Genomic DNA, 24,396 nt, shown 5'->3' with positions numbered 1-24,396 from the left:
GTAAACCGGTCTATATGACTCGGTATTATGTTACCCGGTCTATGTGACCCGGTCTAAGAAATATTGCCTATATATATGGCTATATCCTGTATTATTTCATTCAATACAGTTAATAAAGTTATTTTACCGACATGGTATCAGAGCAAGGTTAACCTAGATCGTTCTTTCCCTTCTCGCCGCCGCCACCATCCCTTCTTCCCTGCGAGCCGACGCCACGTGAACAGAGATCGCCGCCGTCCAGAAATTCTCTTTTCTGGAACTCTGATTTATTTAATTGGAGAGCTTCTTGAACAGCCCTGACCTCCAGAAATTCAACGCAGTCCGGCACAAAATTCTCACACTCCGGTGGAACAGATCCTTCCAATATTGGGATTTCTTCACTTATATTTGTAGTTCCCTTGTTTTGAGAATCGAAGGTGCCACGAATCTTATCTTCAGGTGGCGAAGCAGAACCATTCTCCACCAAAGTTTCCTCTGCGTCAGAGGATGGTTTACATTTGGTAACAGAAGTTGGAAATTTTAGGGGCAAGAGTTCATGCTCGTCCCCCGCCGCATCTTTACTTGCCTGATTTGCAGCTGTGCCATCAGCGTCTTGAGAGGCGCCCATCTCCTTCTCGACCTCGGCCTGCATCTCGCGCAGGGCGGCGGCCTCCTCCTCCATCTCCTTGAGCCGCTTCTTCATCTCGTCCAGCTCCTGGAACAGGACGCCCAAAAGCGAATCAGGAATTAGGGGCTCAAACAGAGCAGAGAAGAGGAATCTCCTGATCTGCGAGGCATTTTGTCCTCATCCGTCTGTGGGTTGGAGAACCACCTCGGTCTCTCAATATGGATCGTGTTAATGCTTGCAAGGATGCTCGATCGGATAAGCCTGCTAGATGTCGTCGTTGTCCGAATGCTGATCATGCTTACACTCATTGCCCCAACATTGAGTGTCGTTATTGCCACAAAAAGGGTCATGTCCGTCAGAACTGCCCAAAACTGGGTCGCACATCTTCTACAGCTGGCTCTTCCTCCTCCATGGCCGCCGTCACAAATGTTTTGCAGCCGCCTCAGTCCACTACTCCCACCCTTATGGATATCCATAAACTGCTCACTCAGGTTTTATCTACCAATCCTTCATTAGCCACCACATCAGGTAACCGACAATGGTTCTTAGATTCTGCTTGTTGCAACCATATGACCTCTAACATTAATCTGCTACATTCTCTAAAACCTCTCACCACTTCGCCTCCCATTCACACTGCAAATGGTGCCCCCATGCATATCACACACACTGGTCATGCCACTTCACCATCTCTCCAAGATGTCTACTACATTCCCCATTTAACATTAAACCTTGTTTCTATTGGTCAGTTGGTTGAGCAGGGACTTACTGTTATTTTCACGTCTTCTGGTGTACAGGTTCAGGATTCGCAGACGGGCCAGATTCTTGGGACGGGGCGCAAGACGGGTCGCCTGTTTGAGCTTTGTTCCCTTCAACCCTTTCCTTCTATCTCTGCTGTTGTTTCTCCTTCTTCCATCTATCAGTGGCATCTCAGACTTGGGCATGCTTCATCACATAACCTCCGATCTCTTGCTGCTAAAGGTTTTTTTGGTTCTATTAAATTTGAATCCTTTGATTGTGTGCATTGCAAGCTTGGCAAACAGCCAGCACTTTCTTTCTCAAATAATCATTCTATTGCTGATAAACCTTTTTCCCTAGTTCACTCAGATATTTGGGGGCCCTCTCCTGTTGGTACGTTTAAAGGTTATCGATATTTTGTAATCTTTGTTGATGATTATTCCCGATTTACTTGGATTTATTTTTTGAAAAATCGTTCTGAACTTGCCTCTACTTACTCCACTTTTGCAAAAATGATTCAAACACAATTCTCATGTCCTATTAAAACACTCCGCACTGACAATGCTTTGGAATATAATGATTCTACCTTTCTCAATTTTCTTTCTGCCCAGGGCACTGTTGTTCAGCGCTCATGTCCTTACACTTCACAACAAAATGGTAGGGCTGAACGTAAACATAGGCACATTCTAGATACTGTTCGTGCCATGCTCCTTTCTGCTTCGTGTCCTGATCGGTTTTGGGGAGAAGCTGCCCTTACTGCTGTCTATACAATCAACCGGATGCCTTCTTCTGTACTTCAGGATGTCATTCCTTATGAGAAGCTCTTTGGTCAGCCACCAGATTACTCCATTCTTCGTCCGTTTGGCTGTGTCAGTTTCGTCCACCTTCCCCCACATGAACGAAACAAATTGGAGCCTCAGAATCGTCTGTGTTGTTTGTTGGGATATGGGGTAGAACATAAGGGCTATCGTTGTTGGGATCCTGTGTCAAATCGAATTCGTATTTCTCGTCATGTCACCTTTTGGGAACATAAGATGTTCTCTTCTGAGTCCAAGTTTACCATTCCTTTTCAGACTGATTCCCCTTTCTTTGTTTTGGATCCATCTCCTTCTTTGCAGGTCCCGAGCTCACACAGATTCCTGTTGACACTATCGATGCTTCCCCGTCACCAACTGATTCCCCTTTCTTTGTTTTGGATCCATCTCCTTCTTTTGCAGGTCCCGAGCTCACACAGATTCCTGTTGACACTGTCGATGCTTCCCCGTCACCTCAAGCTGACTCATCTGCGTCTCCTGAACAAGTATCTCAAGTCCCTGCTGCCACTGGTCGACGTTCAACCCGTGTAAGTCGTCCTCCTTCTCATCTCCTTGATTACCATTGTTTCTCTGCCATTCTATCTAACCATGAGCCTAGGACCTTTCGTGAGGCAAACTGTGATCCATTGTGGCGTGAGGCTATGTCTGAGGAACTGCAGGCTCTTGAGAAGACTGGGACTTGGGATATCGTTGATCTACCACCTGGCAAGAAACCTATTAACTGCAAATGGGTTTACAAGATCAAAACAAATTCTGATGGATCTGTTGAGCGCTACAAAGCTCGTCTCGTGGCCAGAGGTTTCTTACAGGAGTACGGCATTGACTATGAAGAAACATTTGCTCCTGTTGCCCGTTTGACTTCTCTACGTTGTCTTTTGGCTATTGCTGCTGCTCGTCGATGGTCTCTTCACCAGTTGGATGTGAAGAATGCTTTTCTTCATGGAGATCTTTCTGAGGAGGTTTATATGAGTCCGCCGCCGGGTTCAGACATTTCGGGGAAGGTATGTAAGCTACGTCGTGCTCTTTATGGTCTGAAGCAGGCACCACGAGCTTGGTTCGCCAAGTTCAGCTCAGCACTTATTCAGTATGGGTTTACCGCCTCTCCCTATGACTCTGCTTTATTCATTCGTCGCTCCTCATCCGGGATTATTATTCTATTATTATATGTTGATGATATGGTGATCACTGGAGACGATGCCTCTGGAATATCTGATTTGCAGACCTATCTTCATCAGCATTTTGATATGAAGTGTCTTGGTAAGCTGCGTTACTTTCTAGGTCTTGAGATTTCCGACACGGCAGATGGTATCTATTTGTCCCAGGCAAAGTATGCTTCTGACCTCATCTCCCGTGCTGGCCTGACTGACAGCAAGACTGCCTCGACTCCACTTGAGGCAGACTGTCGTTTCACTCCTCTCGATGGCGCCCCTCTTGAGGACCCCACGCTCTATCGTCAGTTAGTGGGCTCCCTGATATATCTGACAGTCACTCGTCCTGATATAGCTCATGCAGTTCACATCGTTAGTCAGTTCATGACTAGTCCCTGTACAGCTCATCACTCTGCTGTATTACGTATTCTCCGCTATGTTAAGGGCACTCTCCTACATGGTCTTCACTTCTCTGCTGATTCATCATTGGTACTCACTGGTTACTCTGATGCTGATTGGGCAGGCGATCCCACTGACCGACGCTCCATCACTGGTTATTGTTTCTTCTTGGGTGATTCTCTTATTTCTTGGCGAAGCAAGAAACAGACTGTTGTTTCTCGTTCCAGCGCTGAGTCAGAGTATCGTGCGCTTGCTGATTCTACTTCTGAGCTTCTTTGGATTCGACGACTTCTTTCTGATCTTGGCATTCCTCAACCGCCTGCCACCGATCTTCATTGTGATAGTCAGAGTGCCATTCAGATTTCTCGAAATGATGTGTTTCATGAGCGCACTAAGCACATCGAGATCGATTGTCATTTTGTACGGCAGCATGTTAGTGCTGGCACTGTGCAGTTGCGGTCCGTGTCTACCGAACATCAAATTGCAGATGTCTTCACCAAGTCTCTCTTGCCGGGTCGCTTCTATGTGTTATTGAGCAAACTCAAGCTGATCTCTACTCTACCACCTTGAGTTTGAGGGGGGGTGTTAGAATATTAATATAGATATATTAATATATATGTAAACCGGTCTATGTGACCCGGTATTATGTTACCCGGTCTATGTGACCCGGTCTAAGAAATATTGCCTATATATATGGCTATAACCTGTATTATTTCATTCAATTCAATTAATAAAATTTATTTCCGACATATAAGAACATACCATCAATATAATAATTTTAATTAAATTGATAAAGAATATTTTAATATACTTTAGATGTGGTTGTTATAATATTAATGAAAACTGATATTTTTTATCCAACCAATGATAATGAAAATAAGAGCCCCAAGGATGTAGTGATAAAAGATACGATGATTTTCTCAAACAATTAAGATTCAAAATTTCATGTTGCACATGCATGAAGTGTTTGAACAATTAGTGACGTTGAGGTATTACATTAAGAATTAATTTACCTTCTGAATTTATTTAATAGTCATAATGCAATGACGGAGCTAAAAAGTTTATAACCCTCGAGTTGATCCCGAGTGATCGAAAAATAAAATACTCGAGCTATCTTTCTCTTCCTCTCACACATGTTCTTCCTGATCACGTTGATACTACACAGAGATTCTCCTCTTCAACATTGTCGATCCCCGGGGCTAAAGCTCATAATGGATAATCCGTGGCTTCGTCTTTAATTAAGCGATGTAGACTGAATAATTACTATATACTGAAAACATCTCCTAAATTTATTTGGTTGTATGAATTGATCACTATTTATACGAATCCTAAAAAACCGAATTTATAGCGGTGAAATAAAAGCAAAAGCAAGAAGTAGCCGTTAAACTCTTCCGCGCCCTCAAATCCATCCACCTCGCTCGCTCCTCTTCCAACGGTCGAATTCAACGCATCTCCTCTGTTCTCAACTCCTTCAAATACCACTCTCTCCTCTCCTCTCCTCTCCTCTCATGATCCATCTCTCTCTCTCAATCTCTTCAACAGATCAGTAATTCCTTGCGACGGATTCACATCGACCGATGAGGATCATCTCCATCTCTTCCCCGCCGCCGGCCGCCGCCTCTTCCGCCTCCCACCGCCGCGCGCACAAGTCCTTTCTCCTCTCCAACTACGTCCTCCTCGGCGCCGCCTCCAGCTGCGTCTTCCTCACCCTCTCCCTCCGCCTGCTCCCCTCCGCCTGCGGCTTCCTCCTCATCCTCCTCCACGCCCTCACCATCGCCGCCGCCGCCTCCGGCTGCGCGGCCGCCGGAGCGGCCACCGCCCCCTCCTCCCGCTGGTACGGCGCCCACATGGTCGCCACCGTGCTCGCCGCCATCCTCCAGGGCGCCGTCGCCGTCCTCGCCCTCACCCGCACCGCCGACTTCCTCGCCGACGGGCTCAAGTCGTACGTGCGCGAGGACGGCGCGGTGATCCTGCGGATGGTCGGGGCGCTCGGCGTGCTCATCTTCTGCATGGAGTGGCTGGTCATGGCGCTCGCCTTCGTGCTCAGGTACTACGCCTACGTTCACGACGGGGGCAGCGCGGCCACCGCTGTAGATAACATGCTTCTTATTGGAAATGATGCCAATGTTCTACAATTTATAAAGACTTGGCTTGAAAATTATTTCTCAATGAAAGATTATTAAGATCTATAGAGAAGCTCATTGTAAAGGGTTATAACGATGTTAGCTTACAAACGAACAGGGATGATTAAGATCACAATCAAGATATGTGTTTGGCTTAAATGGTGGTGTTGTGAGTTGGAAAGTTCAAAGCAAGACATAGTTGATGATTCTAATATAGAGATTGAATATATTGCTACTTCTAATGCAGCAAAAGAAGTTGTTTGGATAAAAAAGTTCATTACAAAACTTGGTGTAGTTCCTAGCATAGCTAACCCAATAGACCTCTATTGTGATAATAACGAGGCTATTGCACAGGCTAAGGAACTCAAGTCTTATTAGTGATCTACTTCGAAGGTTTCATCTCATTTAAAAGAGTATCGATAGAGGATATGTGAAGATATGCAAAGTACCAATCGATGTCAATATTGCAAACCCACTGACCAAGACTTTGGCACAGAGGAAGCATGATGATCACACTAGGTCACTAGGTATTAGATACTTTAGTGATTGACTCTAATACTAGTGGAAGATTATTAGTGTCAACCCTAATAGTCATTAATAAGATAATTGATTTAGGATTTTTTGTATCATATTTTAATAAAAGGCAACATTTTATATTTATTATATTTACTTTAAAATCTTTACAAATTTGAATAAATATAATAATTTACTAGGGTGGTAGGTTTAATTTTATAACATATCAATTATTTGAATTAATTGTGAGAGACTATAGACACTACTCTTAATTATCCTTAGTCGAGTATTTATATACAAGGGCAATCTTGGTGAATTAAGACTAGTATGTAGATTAACTGATGGTTTAATCTCATAAGTCATGAATATGAGATATCAAGTTAACACATTGGTATATATTAGAGAATATGTACTAGATGACACCATCATGAGAATATTTTATAGATTGTTATAAATATTTTCATAGTGACTATTGGTATAAAAAGTCCTCTGACCCAAAATCACTACGGTTCTCTACATAAAAAGTTGTGTAGTTTAGTATCGACAAATATCCCCTATAATAAGGTTGATTATAAAATTGTTCACTGAATATGCAATAAGCTATGTAGAAGGATGTGAGTGATGTAAATAAAATTTATCCCTTCTATATAATGAAAATGATGTTTGTGAGCCCCTTAATTAAGTAGAACTACTAAAATGCATGGTCATTTTTAAGTAAATCAATGAGAGATATTGAGCTTATTTGGTTAAGTCTACTTTGAGATCAAGAAATATATAGAATGATGAGAGGATGACACTATCTATGCCTCATAAAAATCAATCTAGATGTAATGTATAAAAGAACTAAGTTATATAATAACTAGTTATAGACAGGTTATGTCGAATCTACAACATTTTTATCACATGGGTAGCCATGATGCATTGCTAAATACCACTCATTGCTTGAGTTTGTAAAATGAGATTTTAAAGTTACTGCCAATGTTACGAGAACCTATTAGGTCATACACATAGAGCACATTAATTTTGGAGTTTATTTTAGTATGATTAAAATATAGTGGGCCTAAGCTTGTTGGATTAATGAGTTAATCTAATTGGATCCTAAACTAGTTGGATTAATAGATTAATCTAATTGGATCTTAAACATATTAGATTGTGTCTTTAAAATGAGATTTTAGAATCATTGTCAACGTTATGAGAACTTATTGGGTCACACATAGAAAGCGCATCAATTTTAAAATTTATTTTAGTACGACTAAAATATAGTGGACCTAAGGTTATTAGATTAATGAGTTAATCTAATTGGATCTTAACATATTGGATTAATGGGTTAATCAAATATGGATTTGAGTTTTATTAAAGCCTACAGTTTTAATCCCATGTTTGTATTTTGTTGGCATTTTAGATATGCATGAAAGAGTCTTATTAGAAAGACTTGGAAGTTGAGTGTTTTTTGAACATGATCTTATACGATGAGATCATGTCAACCTAAAACTTAGGGTTCAATCTAAATTATAAATACTAGCTAACACTACGAGATGGATTACATGATACTCCAATCTTGCTTGTGAGAAGAGTGGCAACTATGCTCATGTGGATAGAGGCGAAAACATGTTGATCGCACTTAGATCGACTTGACTCTCCAGCTTCACAAAGGTTTTATGCATCAAGAGGTATCTTTTTATACAAACAACTAATTAAAATTCACATGGATCTCTAATGGGTTCCTTTTCCATTGTGTTTATGTTTAATTTCACAATAGAACCCAATAGTTGGAGTATTGAATTTCTTAGCCACCAATTAATCAACTAATTTCAATATCAGTCAACTAATAACCCTAACTACAATGACTTTATAGGTTGAGTCTGCTTATATAAAGTTCTACCCTCCTCCGCAATGTGTCACTCAACACTTATAGTGAGCTCATTGGAGACTTACCATGACAACTGGCATCACCCCTCAACTATCTCTGGTCAAGTTACTTGGACCATCGGATGCACACTAGTTCACCCCTTCACATATGGAGTCCACTTCCAATGGTTGTTGTCACTCATAGTAATCCCTTTGTTTGCATCACACAACTTTTCTGATCTTTATAGTCTTAGAGTGATCGAGCTACCTATTGGTGCCAGAAGCACCACTCCTATGTTTTGATATATGAGCCACAGTTGAAAGTTAGGATATTCTTATGAGCTGATATATGTTAAGTGTGCAGGACTTAACAGTGAAAGTCTTAGTTGGATATTTGGATCGGATACGAGGCAAGGAGTCTTGACAGATCAAGGGGTGGGGCATCAAGGCAAGGAAAGGCTTGATGGGTCAAGAGATCGGATGTTAAGTAAAGTAAGTCCAAACAGGTCAAGTAGACTTGGCAGGTAAGCTCCAAGAGTGGAGTGGATAGGGCATGTCCACTTTGTGAGGACAAACTTAAGTGGTGATCTGACTAAAGGACCAATTTGAATTCTGAAGTCGAGATCGAACAGTTGGATGACTATCATAATGATAATATACTGGTAATGAGCTAACTTGGTTTTGCAAGAATCCCTTGTTGGATTGAGAAAATGCTAGAGGGGGGTTGAATAATGTGCTTCGTATGTGTTCAAAAATGTTCAAATTCAAAATCATTGTAGTAGAAATAAGAAACACATCAACAAAGAAACACAATTATTTTTTACTTAGTTCACAGTTGCTTGGCTACTACTACAAGGTCAACAATCAGATTGACTGCTTCGTTGGGCAATTACCATTCACCTTCTTCTCGAATGAGAAGACGATTTATTTATTTAGAATAGTAGGGTTCGATAAAAACCTACCAACCCTTAGAGATTAAGAGCACAAAAGTGTAAGATATGAGAAATTTTATGGTTAGGATTAACTAATTAAAGCCTAGGTTGTTATTGAGTTTGGACTCAATCTTAGGTTTACTATTGAAGCCCAATTAACTCGGTCGAATAACTCCATTTGACTCAGCCATTTAGGTTAAGCTGAAACCCATTAGGAATCCCATTTAAGCCGCGGTCACGACTCTGCTTTCCCGAGCTCGCGATTCGCCTCTTCTCTTCCTCTCCCAATCAGTGCTTCTTCCTTCGCGGTCGGCTTTTTTTTCCTCTTCCCCGTGTGTTACCCGATTATACTGCCTTCCCTTGGCGTGTTGCCTTCCCTACTTCTCGTCGCAAGTCTGCCGCCGCCGTTGCCATCCGAGAGCTCCGTGATGACATCCTTGTCGAGATCGAGCAGCTCGACGCCCGCCGCGGATTCCGATCTCTGCGGTCTCCTCCGTTGGTACGCGTGACGCAGGGATCCGTTTGGGATGGTTATGTGGCGGCTTGCTTCGACTCGATGGAGATCAGGTCCATGTGGCTTGGGGACGAATCAGAGCGGTGGAAGTGGGAGAATGCCGCCGCCGGCGCCGCTGTTAGTTTTGCGACCGTTGCTATGCTCCATCCTCTCGACGTAGTCCGCACCCGCTTCCAGGGTGGTATCTAACAAATCTATTGCACTTAATCTTACATTTAGTTTGCAAGAGAAAGGAATCTTTCAGAAGTTTCATAGGAACTTTTCTATAGTACCATTACCGTGCAATATAATCTCCTTATCAACTTGTATAACGACAAGCCCTTAACACTTGGATCAGTGATTGACATACTAAGAAACGTTCAATGTTTATTTAATATAATTATGACCCACTAAAAGGATTATCAACTTAAAATATTTCTCAATTGAATTCTACTATACATAGATTTAATTCAAATTGTTACCACTTGAATCAATCGTTTAATATACTCTCTTTGTTACCAAGAGTGATAAATCTTGTGTTGACTACTCCCTCATTTCTATAAGATTTGTAGCACAACCAACAACAATTATACCGGTATACATTAAATTGGTCCTTTTATGAGATTTAGCAATCTTGAGTCTAAGAACTAATTGTACCGGTGTACATGAGACCCTCCAAATACTAGGTAATATATCAAATGAGTTCTCGTAACGAATCATATCAAATAGGCTATTCTCAACATACGTATCCACATATTTGTCTAGACATCAAGATGTCTATAGGTGTGACATCGTCTACTGCTATCGTATAATAAAACATAGTATGAACTGATTGTACTATGAAATCAATATCGTATTCTCAATATCAATGTGACAAGGGACCTTTTCAAAATCACTATATGTTTTAAGATTGTCTATATCATCTATCACTAAAGCAACTATGTTGTTATAATCTTTGATTGTTGCATGTGAATTGCACCAACTCAATTAGATTGATAAATAAAGTTTAAAAATCAAAAGAGCATCCTTTAGTTTTATTATGATTATAAGAGTGTCTCATAGTGAAAAAAAAACTCGAAAAGTGGCTCATTTTATTTTTTTTACTTCAAAATATTTTTATTTTAGCATCGTAATAGTTTTAGCCAGAACTTCTACAACATAGAATTATTACAAATAATTTTGATCAAAATTATTTTAATTAAAATACGCAAATATTGATTAAAATTATTTCAATTTAATCATAAGTGATCTAACTTAATCAAAAAATATCATATATTATTAGTGATTTTTGATAAAAATTACTAAATAAAAAATAATAATTGAAATAGTTTTGACCAAAACTACTAAAATTTGAGTAATTTTGGTCAAAACAATTACAATTGAGATAGTTTTGATCAAAGTATAAATTTAAAAAAAAATGATAAATCTCTAGTCAGTCTCATGGACTCAATCCCTGGGGTGGCCGGTCTGGTCCCACAGAAGTTTCCCACCGACCACCAGGGTAAATCGAGAAGAGCATACGACGACCAATCCAGATGCCTAGCATCCTTTGATTGTGTTCCCTATTTGGAAGAAAATTCCTACAAATACGCCGTAGCTGGGGATCGAACCGCGGGTCCCTAAGTTACAACTCGGATATCCTACCGTTGCACCATTGCCTTGGGGACGATCAAAGCATAAATTTAAAAGAGTATAGTAAGTTGCTCCCATTTTAAATTATTTTCAAGTCTCTATAATAATAAAAGTATCTCTTCATATAAGTTAATGGTTGGACTTGCCAACCTGAATTATTTAATCTATTTGACTTGCTTAGTCCTTCCAGCCACCTCCTAGCTTGATTAACTTGACAACATTGTCCGATCCACCCAATGGAACTCGAACAAACAACTAAGGTTTAAAACTCAAAGTGTTATTTCTAAACAACTAAGATTTAAAACTCACGCAGTGAAATCATCTTTCTTTCTAAATTTATTTGATAGGAGAAATATAAAATCAGACCATATATTTAAAGATTAATTAACTTGTAAGACTTTGATGCCTTACCAAATAAAAAATATAACATTCTTTTTGCCCCACGGGTGGTATAGCGATAAATACTCAAATAATAAGAAGATCAAATTTCAAATAAAATGAATATCTCATAGAGTACATATAGTATAAGTACTTTGTATTTATCAACCAGAACATCATCTACTTTCAAAATTAATTGAGAGAAAACCCCAAACACCTGATTTATTAAAAAATATATATCATTCTTTCTGGATTATGTGATAAGAAAATTTAGAATGGAACTTAGACTGGCTGCTTCTGGCATCTGCAAAGATTAATTCCACGTACCAATATGGTAAAATCTATCTTGTAATTGCAAATCTACACCGTAGATTATCATTGAAAAGTGATGCAATTGTAGACTAACAATACAGAAGATTTTAGATTAAAAAAACAAACCAAAAAAATACCTACGAATTCAATTTGTAGAATACAAGATACATGGTGGCAAAAACAAGTACGATCGCAAAACATGATGCTAAGAAGCGTTCAGTAACTAAAGCTAAGCATGCTCTCGGGGATATTTGCTCAAGAGTGATTTTCACTTCTAAAAGATGAGGAAATAATTGGTGGTTTCTTGCAATTTACAGTGTTACTCCTTTGTTTCTGGTTGAGGCATTTGTTTCCGATTAGCCTGTCGTAAGGACCGTGGAACAAATGCAAAGCCACGAGCATGACGATGGCCAAAGCTTATGCTTGAAGGGGACAAATCAGAAGTGCTCAGCTTTGATACAGCAGCAGCAAGATCATTCACACTCTCCTCGACTTCCATTTCTGTTTCCCTCTGCTCAGTATTAGTTTGCTTACAGGGTCGATACTTTTGAGAAACTCGTTTCGACTTTTTCGTATCAATCTCCATACCAGTATCCTTTGATGCTTCCTTTGAATGGCTAGCTTGCCTGCGCTGATATCTATGGCGCTGGTGCTTGGAAGGACGAGCTTTCTTGTAAAATTCAAATGAAGCAGGAAATTTGTGTTTGTCGACGAGATGCTGTTGTCTGCTCTTGTAGCTCTTCAACTTCACTTCACATCCCTCGACCAAACATTCATACTGGTTCACACACATCACAACCTCAAACAAAGTCATATAAATGGGAATGGAAGCAACAACCAAATTCATCACAATGCCAGTTCATTCCGCAGCATTTGATAGCCAAATAGTATAAGAACATTTAAAAATAGTCAAGACTGTTCCAGTTTTATATAGTTTTTTAATTAATTTTTTATATATAGCAGATACTAACCAGAATCAGATTGTAACCACAGCAAGAAGATGACCCGTGAACAATAAGTTTGATATGGTTCCAAAAAAGAGAAGAAATCTCAAAGGGAAAGAAAAGTCCCATCATCTATTCGAAAGACAAAAAGGATAATGAAAGAGAACCTGTAGATTGCAATCAACAGAGACTGATAAAACTACTGCAAATAAAAATGGGTTGTGATTACCAAAATCTACTCAGAGCACAGAATATTGGGAAAAAACATACAATAGACAATTTGATCTTAAATCATGCACAATATACCTAAAGAAAAAGGTGAAACAAAGAATTTGTCGGTGAGACAGACATGATGCAGTAAGGAGAAAAGACTACTGCTAATCATTTTACTCAAGAGACATGAAGTAAAAAATTCAGCATCAACTTAGAGAGAAGAAAGTAGGAAAACGCATACAAACTAATTTCATCTTAAATCATGCACAAATACCAAATGATAAAGGTGCAATAAAGATTTTGTTGGTAAGCCAACATAATGCAAGGAAAGGAGAAAAGATAAATGTTTTAGATTGTCTTTTTAAAATACACTCACCTATTTTACTATCATCACATTTTTCAAGGATTTTTTTTTTTTTTTTGCTTTAACAGATCTAGCCCATTTGTGATTGCGCCTTAACATATAAAAATTGACCCTCTAGACTGGCTTTGTGCTTAGACTTGAGACCCTACTAACTTAGGCTAGGGCATGAATCAACCTTCATGGCCTTTAAAGGGTGTCACACCATCAAGTAGAAAAAGCAATTGAACCATCAGGAAGCCGCCCGATATAGAAAAGCAATTGCACAAAGAGCAGGTTTAGGGATTTTCTAAGAAAGAACAAAAGATTTCGGGTTAAAATATAACCAGCTAGATCATGTGAAGTCTGTAGGATCGGGTTGGACCGGCTAGAGGGGGGGGGGGGGGGTGAATAGACGGTTAAAAAGAATAACACTCGTCTTTTTAAAAAAGAAACTTGGTTGCAACTGGATGTTGCTTCCAAGGCGGTTAACGCTCAATCAGAACTCCTTTAGGCGGAGAAGCCTTTACAGTTGTAGCACAGAAACTTAGAGAGAAAATTACAAAGTAATTGATGATGTGACTTCTAAAACTCTAAGTCTTATTTATAGCCCAAGAGAATAGATCTGGATCGTTGATCGTAGATGAACTTTCTCTTGGTCGTTGATCCGTTGATGCGATCCTAACCGTTGATCGGAGATAGACTTTGATCGTAGCCGTTGATTAAATAAGGATAAACTTTATCTTTAATAAAAGATAAAGAGAATTATCTTTAATAAAAATTAAGTATTTATCTTTTATATGATAAAAGATAAAATTGATCAAATCTTATCTTTTCTTTTTTTTTTCAAAAGTCACATCCAAAAGGTCCAAGTCTAAGTCTTCTACTCTGGTCAAAGTCAATGGTCAAAAGTCAATATATTTGACTTTTGTTGACTTTTTGTAGAATCGTCGATTGGGTGATTTCTGGCCAATCGGAGTTAGGCTCACCCGAATCCGACTCCGGCCTTTTGCCCCTCGAGCGTGCTTCCTCCCGGCTTCTCGTCCCTCGGACGTCGCGCACGTCCTTCTCGCTCCACCGACGTACTCTTCCGCAGCTTCCACGTTCCTCGGATTGCACCGAGCTCGTCGGCTCACTTCCCCGCGCAATCCTTCTCGTCCGCTACGTCTTACGCTCGACTTCCTCCGTACCTAAGTTCCTGCACACTTAGCAAAGGGATCAGAACAACACAAGACCTAACTTAACCTGGTTGATCACATCAAAACTAATCGGGGCACCAACAATCTCCTCCTTTTTGATGTGCATCAACCCAGGTTCAGTTAGGGTTAAACCAAAAAATAGTAAAAATAATAAAACTAAGTTAAACAGTTAAGTATGAAAATAATTTTGCATTTCAAAACTATAACCTCCCCCTGAACCTCGCCTACTCTCCCCCTTTGATCACAGCAAAAATGGGGTAAATAGAAGTAGGGAAGGAAAGGAAAAAATCATGCAAAAAAGTTAGAAAAAAATCTTTCTAAGTGTTTAACTAAAGCATAAAAGATCCTAAAAAATTTGATTTTCAAAAAAAGTTAGAAAAAATCTTGCCAAGGATTTTTCAAATTTGGAAATGGCATTTTTACTTAAAAAATTTCAAAAAAAAATAATTTCATTAACAGAAAAAAAATTTCGGAGTTAATTGATTTTTCTGTGTTTGAAAAAAAATCAAGAACTTACAGATTAAGGAATTCAAAATTCATTTTTTTTTAAAAAATTCAAAATTGATTTAAAAAATTTTGAAAAAGTTTTGTCAAAGTCAACATCTGATGTAAAGATCCGGAAAAATCAGATTTGGTCAAAATATTTCTATCAAATTTTTAAAATTAAAAATCAGATTTCATTAAAAAATTAAAAAAATCAAAAATCTATTGAAAAAAAATCTAAAAATTTTTGTATAAGTCGAAGATAGAGATTTGAGATTGTACAAAAATTTTCAACTTTAAATTCGTTCGGTAAGTCCAAAAATAAATTAAATACTAACAGAGAGGAATTTTTAGAAAAATAATATTTCAAAATTCAAAAACACTTCAAAAATTCGTATATAAATTATACTGAGTTCTATTGACTGTATTTGAATCCTGAAAAATCAGATCTATGAAAATAACATTTTTATCTATTTTTAAAATTTAAAATTTGAATTTTGAATGAAAAAATCATGAAAATTCAAAAAATATTCAAAAAATTTTACAAAATTCCCAGTGGATGGACAACATAATTATGCATCGAGGAAAAAATAGAAACATAATTTTTTGTCAGTAAAAAATTAGTCAAACTGAATTTTCTAAGATAACAAGAAAACAATGTTAGTTAAGTAAAAAGACATAAAAAACATTAGTCAATACATGCATATGTAATAGCACAAAAGAGATCAGTTTAAAACAGATTTGGGAACCCAAAATAAGTTCCTATCTACTGGATTGATTAAAAATCTCGGAGGAATATAGTTTTTGGACACTTTTCTAAGTTGGCCCCTGTGATTTTTAATATACCAGTTCAAATTATCAGGATAGCTATTTTTCTTTTGGCGTAAGCATGAAATATCAAGTTCTAATTTTTGAACTAAGTTTTTCAAGTTATCATTTTCATTCTTCAAAACATTAGAGTTATCAAGAAGAAGATGCAAGGGCTAGTTCCTTTCTTAATTGTGAATTTTCTTTTTCTAATTTACAGTTAGCCTTGAGCATTGCTTTTATTCCAGCGTATAACTGATCATGAGGGAGAAAACATACCTCACTTACCGGGTCGCTTTTGAAAAGAGAGGCTCCCCCTTCGTCATTACTTTCTTCTGACGTTGCTCCCCCTTCATCAGTGCTCTCTTCTTGATGACTTGCCATCAGCGCAAGTCCGGCGTACTCCTGAGTTTCTGATTCGTCAGACGAGGTCTCGTCCCAGGTGGCTTTCAATGCCTTCTTCTTCTTTGGCTGGTTCTTGAGTTTGGGACACTGGTCTTTTAGATGCCCCTCCTCGTTGCAGTTATAGCATCGGACAGTACGTTTCTTCGGAGATCGCCTTTTCTTCTGCATCCTCGAAAACTTGTTAGCTTTAAAAAAACTTTTAAAGGTCCTTACCATTTGCGTTGTCTCTTCGTCGTCCGTCGAGGATTCTGATCCCTTTTCCGTTCTCCTTGTGTTCAGGGCAATGTTGTCTATCTTTCTAGATCCTGCACACCGAGACTCGTGTAATTCAAAAATAGAAAACATTTCATCTAGCGTACTTACCTCTAAATCCTTGGAAATATAATAGGCGTCGACGATTGTACTCCACTCCTGGGTTCTCGGGAAGGCGTTGAGGGCATATCGAATAGAATCGCGATTACTTACCGATTCGCCGAGTTGGGTGAGTCCGGAGATTAGCTCCTTAATTTTGGCGTGAAGTTCTGCCACCGTTTCTCCTTCCATCATTCGTAGATTTGTCAGCTGATTCCGTAGAAGGTCCTTCCTTGCTGACTTGGCTTCTGAGGTACCCTCATGAAGTTCTAAGAACTTCTCCCACAGTTCTTTCGCGGAGTGGTAGGTGTCGATCCGATTCACTTCTTGAGTAGGTAAGACCGTTAGGAGGTGGAACTCGGCCTTACCGTTGGCAACAGACTCAGATTGCTCCTTATTCCATAGGCTTTCTTCTTTTTCATCCCCGTTCGTATCTTTTGGAACTGCAAAACCATATTTAATAGACAATAAAATATCGAAATCAGTACAAAAAAATACTTCCATTTTCTTTTTCCAGACGGTGAAATCCCCTTCGAATTTGGGTGGATGGATATGCGCTCCGGCCATCGTCCTGTTGCTTTATCGGGCGGTTAGTCCTTCAAAAGCGAACCTGCTCTGATACCACTTGTTGGATCGGGTTGGACCGGCTAGAGGGGGTGAATAGACGGTTAAGAAGAATAGCACTCGTCTTTTTAAAAAAGAAACTTGGTTGCAACTGGATCGTTGCTTCCAAGGCGGTTAACGCTCAATCAGAACTCCTTTAGGCGGAGAAGCCTTTACAGTTGTAGCACAGAGACTTAGAGAGAAAATTACAAAGTAATTGATGATATGACTTCTAAAACTCTAAGTCTTATTTATAGCCCAAGAGAATAGATCTGGATCGTTGATCGTAGATGAACTTTCTCTTGGTCGTTGATCCGTTGATGCGATCCTAACCGTTGATCGGAGATAGACTTTGATCGTAGCCGTTGATTAAATAAGGATAAACTTTATCTTTAATAAAAGATAAAGAGAATTATCCTTAATAAAAATTAAGTATTTATCTTTTATATGATAAAAGATAAAATTGATCAAATCTTATCTTTTCTTTTTTTCTCAAAAGTCACGTCCAAAAGGTCCAAGTCTAAGTCTTCTACTCTAGTCAAAGTCAATGGTCAAAAGTCAACGATCAAAAGTCAACAAAGTTTGACTTTTGTTGACTTTTTGTAGAATCATCGGTTGGGTGATTTCTGACCAACCGGAGTTAGGCTCACCCGAACCCGACTCCGGCCTTTTGCCCCTCGAGCGTGCTTCCTCCCGGCTTCTCGTCCCTCGGACGTCGCGCACGTCCTTCTCGCTCCACCGACGTACTCTTCCGTAGCTTCCGCGTTCCTCGGATTGCACCAAGCCCGTCGGCTCACTTCCCCGTGCAATCCTTCTCGTCCACTACGTCTTACGCTCGACTTCCTCCGTACCTAAGTTCCTGCACACTTAGCAGAGGGATCAGAACAACACAGGACCTAACTTAACCTGGTTGATCACATCAAAACTAATCGGGGCACCAACAATTTAATGGGAGCTGTATTTGCCATTTCGAGTTAAAATATACTAAGTCATACAGCTAGATCATGTGAAGTCGATAAAGAAAATCTTAACCTACCCTACAATTCTAGTGGTTCCATGTTTCTGATCACAATCATGTATGAATGATCAGAGTGATTCCAATCTATAGGGTTCTACAGCCATAAGATCTAAGATTATATGTATACAATTACAAATTTAACCAAATTCACATTAATTTGAGAAACAAATAAATTTAAGAACCATAGATGTCTTTTATTTTAAGAGCCAGTAATGATTTTTTATTAATGGAAGCTTTATTTGTCATTTGGAAAATAGCAAAATAAATGAATTTGCCAAGGTAACAACCAAATAATTATAGCCATTAATGCAAGGGTCTAAGGACAATGGAGAATCAAAGAAATGGCATTGGACCTTCCATGAATGAGAAATGATCAGCTGTTAGCAGATTGAAATAAGGAGAATCATTTAATAATGCCTTTGGTTATTGATTCATAACATAGAGACCAAGCACAACCATAAAGCCAAAAATAAATGTGAGAAGCCAAAGAGAGAAATTCTTAGCAACACAAAGAAAAATATAGTAATAAAGTGACCATAATCAATCTATAACCAGTTTTCTTATTTTCTTGATCTTAAATTGTTGCTTTTAAATTCTTAACAACTATTATTAGTGATAATAGAAAGACAATGGTAACATCCCAAGGACACCTGCTTGATGTTTCTTTTTCCTTTCTACCCAGGGTTTATCAATTGTGATAAATATAACAGAAAGACTATTAGAAAGAAGTTTACCATTGGAAAACCACGTGAAACTTTGGCTTGGAAGAAGGAATCATGGGCTTCAGACACGTGTATATTTAGCAACCGTGATGTAGGAAATACTCTAGAGCAAACTGAACATGACGCAGTATGACGAGCATGGTAGTGATCTTCGAAGTCCTCTAGAAAATTCAATCGAGCAGCACAACCAACAATAGGGCAAAATATAAATCTGCAATTGATAATTGATGACATTACAAAGCTTATCACAGCACCATAAAGCAAATAATACTTGAATTGTGAAAAAAAACAAATTCTAATGCTAGAAATCATTCCGATCAAATTCTATCTCCTTATTTTTGAAAAAGAAAAAATGTGATAGTACATGAGTCATCATATATCAATACATAATAACGCCGCAGAATTAAATTAGTTCAGGACAGTCATCTTCTTCCTTTAATGCGCCTAGTCAAGTCTCACATTCTCAATTGACAAAGTTGGGATTTTCACATACTTCAGACATAGGATTTGACACAAGATTTGACATGGATTCAAATATAAGATTTGGTATGGACTCAGACACAAAATTTGGCATAAACTCAAAACTTGTACATTCGAGCTAATGATAGGTTGAGCAAGAGCCCAACCTAGATTCTAAGAATAAGGTACAATTCTAATCATCATTACAAGTTGAAACTGAATCTCATGTACGTGAGGAGGACCTAAATCGTCACACTGCTGTTGAGAAAGGAACTAGAGAGTGAGCAAAACCATCTTTATATACTCTTGTGAACTTCCCATCTTTTTAACATTTTTCAGCATCACATAAAGCCTTCATGGTTAACCTGGAGGTCATTGTAATCCCTACCACCTTATCTGAGGCATTACCCAATGAGACATGGAAAGTTGGAAACAAACCATGAATGAGAAAATAAAGGCATCAGAGAGAACAAAACATGGGAATTAGTGAAGTTGCTAGAAGGAAAGAAATCTATAGGGTGGAAATGTGTCTATACAGTGAAGTATAGAGCAAATGGATTAATAGAGGGGTATAAGGCAAGGCTAGGAACCAAGGATTGTACTCGAACTTATGGGATTGATTATCTAGAGATTTTTACTCTAGTTGCAAAAATGAATACGGTTAGAATTCTACTCATTGGCAACTAATTTATAGCTTGGGAGTTACAATAGTTTAATGTCAAGAATGCATTTTTGTACAGAGAACTAGAGAATTTATATAGAAGTCCCACCAGGATATTAATTTGGATGCTCATACCATATAAATTGAAGAAAGCCTTATATGGACTTACGCAATTACGGTAAGCATATGTTTGGCAAATTTGCAAGAGTTATAATCAAGGTTTAAAATTTTGAATCATGCGAAGTTTCAGTTTGTTTTGATACCGTATCATGTTGTGCCAATACAGTTTCAATATTTTTTAAATATAAAAAATATTAATTAAATGATATTTTTATTAATATTTGATTGCTATAAATGCTTGTTATTGAGTCATATTTGAGAGTTCAATTTTTAATATTATCTCGTGAAATATTTGATCTTTATTGAGTAAAAATCGATTTAGGGTTAGCTGAAGTCCACAGTCCACCAAGTAGACATGGCAGAATCAAATAGGTTCAAACTGAATTTAATTTAGATTTATTTTGATCAATTTAAAATTAAACAAAATTTATATTTAATAATTCAATTCATTAGTAGTTGTATAGTTTATAAGGTTAGAAATTATATTAATTTATTTTTTTATTTTTCTAACAATATGTGTCCTCCATTTTAAAGAGGTCTTTTTTCCCTGTTTACTTCGTGTGAACAGATGGAGGAAAAAAAATCAACCATCCTTTAAAAAGATTTTTTTCTCTCTATTTACCTTATGGACGAATGAAGGTAGGAAAACAAATTAACCATCCTTAAAGAAGATAAGAGGTTTTTCTCTCTATTTACTCTTGGACAGATGAAGAAGGGGAAAAAATTAACAATGGAGGGAAATAAAATCAATGGATGGAGGAAAAAAGGAATTGGAATTAACTATGTAAAAATTAAAAAAATGAAAATAGGGGGAAAAGAAGAAAGGAAAAGGAAAAAAAATGATCATTCACAGAGGCTTGCTACTGCAAGCCATGGACTACTAGAATCTAACCTCCACGACCTCATGGAGACTGCCACGAGGCCGCCACAAGGTCATAGTGGCCTCATGACTCCAAAGCCGATTGGTTTTGGTGTCAATCGGCGAGCAAAACGATAAATTCTGCCTATACCAACCAACATAGCTTGGCACTTTATTCCATGGTTATAATTGCCTTGGGATATCGACAAAATCAAGGGGATCATACATTGCTTATCAAACACTATTCTTTAGGGGAAGTCATAATGCTCTTAATATGTTGATGAAATAATAGTGATAAGAAATTATTATAAAGAGAGACAACTTCTAAGTCAATGTTTAACGAAAGGGTTTAAAATCAAAGTATCAAAAAGCTTGAAATACTTTCTTGTGATTGAGGTGGCTCACTCTAATCAAGGCATTGTTATCTGCTAACAAAAATATATTGCAAATCTCCTTAAAGAAACAAACAATTCAATATGCAAGCTAGCAAGTACTCTAATAGACCCACATCTCAAATTTGGAATGATAGAAGAAAATATCGTAGTACATAAGGGAATATATCAGACTTGGAATTATAGAAGAAAATTTCTACATAAGGGAATATATCAATGTGTGGTAGGAAACTTATTTGTTGTCTCATATACAACCAATCATAAAAAAAAATGATAATCCCAGTTAGCCTCATTGACTATCTCTGGGGTGACCGGTCCGGCCCCACGGAAGTTTCCCACCAGCCACCAGGGTAAATCGGGAAGCACACGCAGCGGCCAACCCAGACGCCCAACATCTTTTGATTACGCTCCCCATTTGGAGGAAAATTCTAAATACGCCGTAGCTGATCGAACCGCGGGTGCCTGGGTGACGACCTGGATGTCCTACTGCGGCACCATATACAACCAATCATAACATACACAGTGAGTAACTAGTATTTGAATAAACTAAAGGTAGCTTATTTGCAGGCAGCTCATCAAGTATTTTAATATCTAAAAGGAACATCAAGAAAGGAAAGAAAAGGTTATACTATTTTGAAAAAAAATGGATGTTCAATCCTAGAGACATACACAGATGCTCCTTATGCTAGGTTAGTGGTTGACAGGAGGTTACACATCGGACATTGAACCTTTTTTACTGGTAACCTCATGAAGTGGAGAAGCAAGAAACAAGATGTGGTAGTGCAGTCTAATGTAGAGGTAGAATTCCGAGCAATGATTCAAGGTGTGTGAAGTACTTTACTTAAAGATCTTCATAGAAGACTTGGAGATCAAGTGGAATGGTATAATGAGACTTTATTATGATAATAAGTCTGCAAATAGCATAGCTCATAATCTGGTAAACATGATTGAATGAAGCACACTTCATTAAGGAGAAACTAGAAGCAAGTTGATAAAAGGAAGTAGCTATGCATTTCAAAGTATTGTATCCAAGTTAGAAATAATAAACATCTATTCACTAACTTGAGAGAGAGTGTGGAAAATCATGGTTTTATAATCGTGTATATCCCAAAAATTTAGGCTAAAAATATTTCATAAATTATGAGTTTATGATTCCGTAAATTATGAGATATAATGTCAAATTTTTATTGAACAAGTCATTTTACTGAGTACAACTTACAAAAAAAATTTAAAAAAAAAAATTCAATTCCCGCTGACAATATGAAACAATGTATAAGTTATGATCGAAACACGATAAAGGCAAGGTTAGAATGGATTTGTCATGTAACTGAAGTAAGTAATTAATGAAAGTTATATTAGAAAGTGTATTGCAGCAAAAATCAAAAGGCATTACAGCTTAAAAATAGGAGTGTTAGAAGTAAGTAGTGTTCTCGTGACCACGTGGAATGTAAAATGGATCATAACGTTGAGAATTGAGATGAATCATGAATAGGCAACTAAGATGCTTTGACCAATGCCCTGCATTCCAGGCATTGAGTTCGAACTGATGGATCAAGTCACAAATTCTTGAACAAAGATTATGAACCAAGATACTTTGACAATTAAAAGCATAATATTTTAATGAAAAATATAAACCATGAAACTGTCAAATTCTAGTCTTTAATTTCTACCATTACCTTATATATGATGACTTGAATGGCAGAGTAATTGAATTCCACAAGATTTACATCACAGATACGACAAACACTTGATTTGCACTTATCGTGAACAGTCTGTTTTTTTAGTAATGGAACTCAAAAGAAAGGAAAACCGTACGTTTTCAATGACGTCGATCATCTTAACAGGAAAGCATACGTGACCATATTTCAGTGATTCACACCGTCGATCTCTCATAACCATATACGAGAAGATAAATCAAAAAATTATAATTGGTTACGATGAAAAGGACATTGTCTCAATTTCGTTAAAATTCGATTCTTACCCACTTCAACAATTCTGTTCTGTTGTAACCAACTCAACTATGTTCCGTGAGCATATATGACCATATAAAATCACTAACCAAATGACAAACCTCTTAATTAGATGAGAATTTAAGTTTAAATCTAGATCTACACAATTGAGATTCTCATTTGTTTGTCCCTTTCTATCATGGCTCTATCTTACTAATACACTCTCCACTTGAGTTTTTACAGTTAAAATTTTCTTATTCCTTCAAGCAACATACATAATTTCATTTATCACCTCCTATAAAGTTATTTTAATATTATTATGAAAATTGAATCAGATCAATTAAACTGAATAGACCAACTTCTTAGACTATGAGAACATATTTTTAATAGTAAATTAAGATTTCAAATTGGTTGAGAAATCTAAATCACTTTGATGGGTCTCACAACCTATTTTGGTTAGGTAGTGACTTCAGAGTTTGACTAACTTAGAAAATTTGAATACATCAGATTTCAATATATCTATCTTATTCCAATTCAATCTTTTTAATTGAAATCAAAATCAATTTGGGTCATCATCTTCATCTCTTCTGTACAAGATGAAATCCGTTACCCTAGCAGTCTACACGGTCAGCTTCATGACCATCTGTAAGGAAGTAAATTGAGAAATTGTAATTGATCACGACGGAGGATATTGTCTCGGTTTCATTGAGATTCGAATCCTTACCTATAACTCTATTCTATTATAACCAACTTAACTATAACTCTGTTCAACAATATTTATATAAAATTACATTACTATTTTGATTTATATATTACATGTTTTAATCATGCTATATAAATTTCTTACTTTTATATTTTAAAAAGTATTTTAAATAAATTTGTACATAAGAAGAATCTTGTCCGTAAATGAAAATTTCCTTTTAGATTTGGCAGAGG

The 24,396-nt window shown here is 37.6% G+C and overlaps 3 protein-coding genes across 3 annotated transcripts; 1 reads left to right on the top strand and 2 right to left on the bottom strand.

The window, feature by feature from the left end:
- Positions 1-24: 24 nt before the first annotated feature.
- On the bottom strand, positions 25-724 carry LOC141822879 (polyadenylate-binding protein 3-like). The gene has a single exon (XM_074710184.1). The coding sequence runs from the start codon at positions 680-682 to the stop codon at positions 149-151; it is 534 nt and encodes a 177-aa protein (XP_074566285.1). The 5' UTR covers positions 683-724; the 3' UTR covers positions 25-148.
- Positions 725-5,256: 4,532 nt separating this feature from the next.
- LOC141823045 (uncharacterized) lies at positions 5,257-9,823 on the top strand. Its single transcript, XM_074710321.1, has 2 exons — positions 5,257-5,830; positions 9,350-9,823. The coding sequence occupies exons 1-2, from the start codon at positions 5,282-5,284 to the stop codon at positions 9,821-9,823; spliced, it is 1,023 nt and encodes a 340-aa protein (XP_074566422.1). The 5' UTR covers positions 5,257-5,281.
- Positions 9,824-12,007: 2,184 nt separating this feature from the next.
- On the bottom strand, positions 12,008-19,855 carry LOC141823044 (uncharacterized). Its single transcript, XM_074710320.1, has 3 exons — positions 19,845-19,855; positions 19,033-19,231; positions 12,008-12,713 (listed from the first exon to the last, which is right to left on the bottom strand). Exons 1-3 carry the CDS (start codon positions 19,853-19,855, stop codon positions 12,255-12,257), a joined length of 669 nt encoding a protein of 222 aa, XP_074566421.1. The 3' UTR covers positions 12,008-12,254.
- Positions 19,856-24,396: the final 4,541 nt, after the last annotated feature.

Source organism: Curcuma longa, chromosome 3, assembly GCF_044706935.1.
Source record: "Curcuma longa cultivar G26 ecotype Majalengka, Jawa Barat chromosome 3, ITB_CL_G26_1.1, whole genome shotgun sequence".
Lineage (NCBI taxonomy): Eukaryota > Viridiplantae > Streptophyta > Magnoliopsida > Zingiberales > Zingiberaceae > Curcuma > Curcuma longa.
The sequence above is the reverse complement of the archived record's forward strand: the minus strand, read 5'-3'. Positions and strand labels throughout refer to the sequence as shown.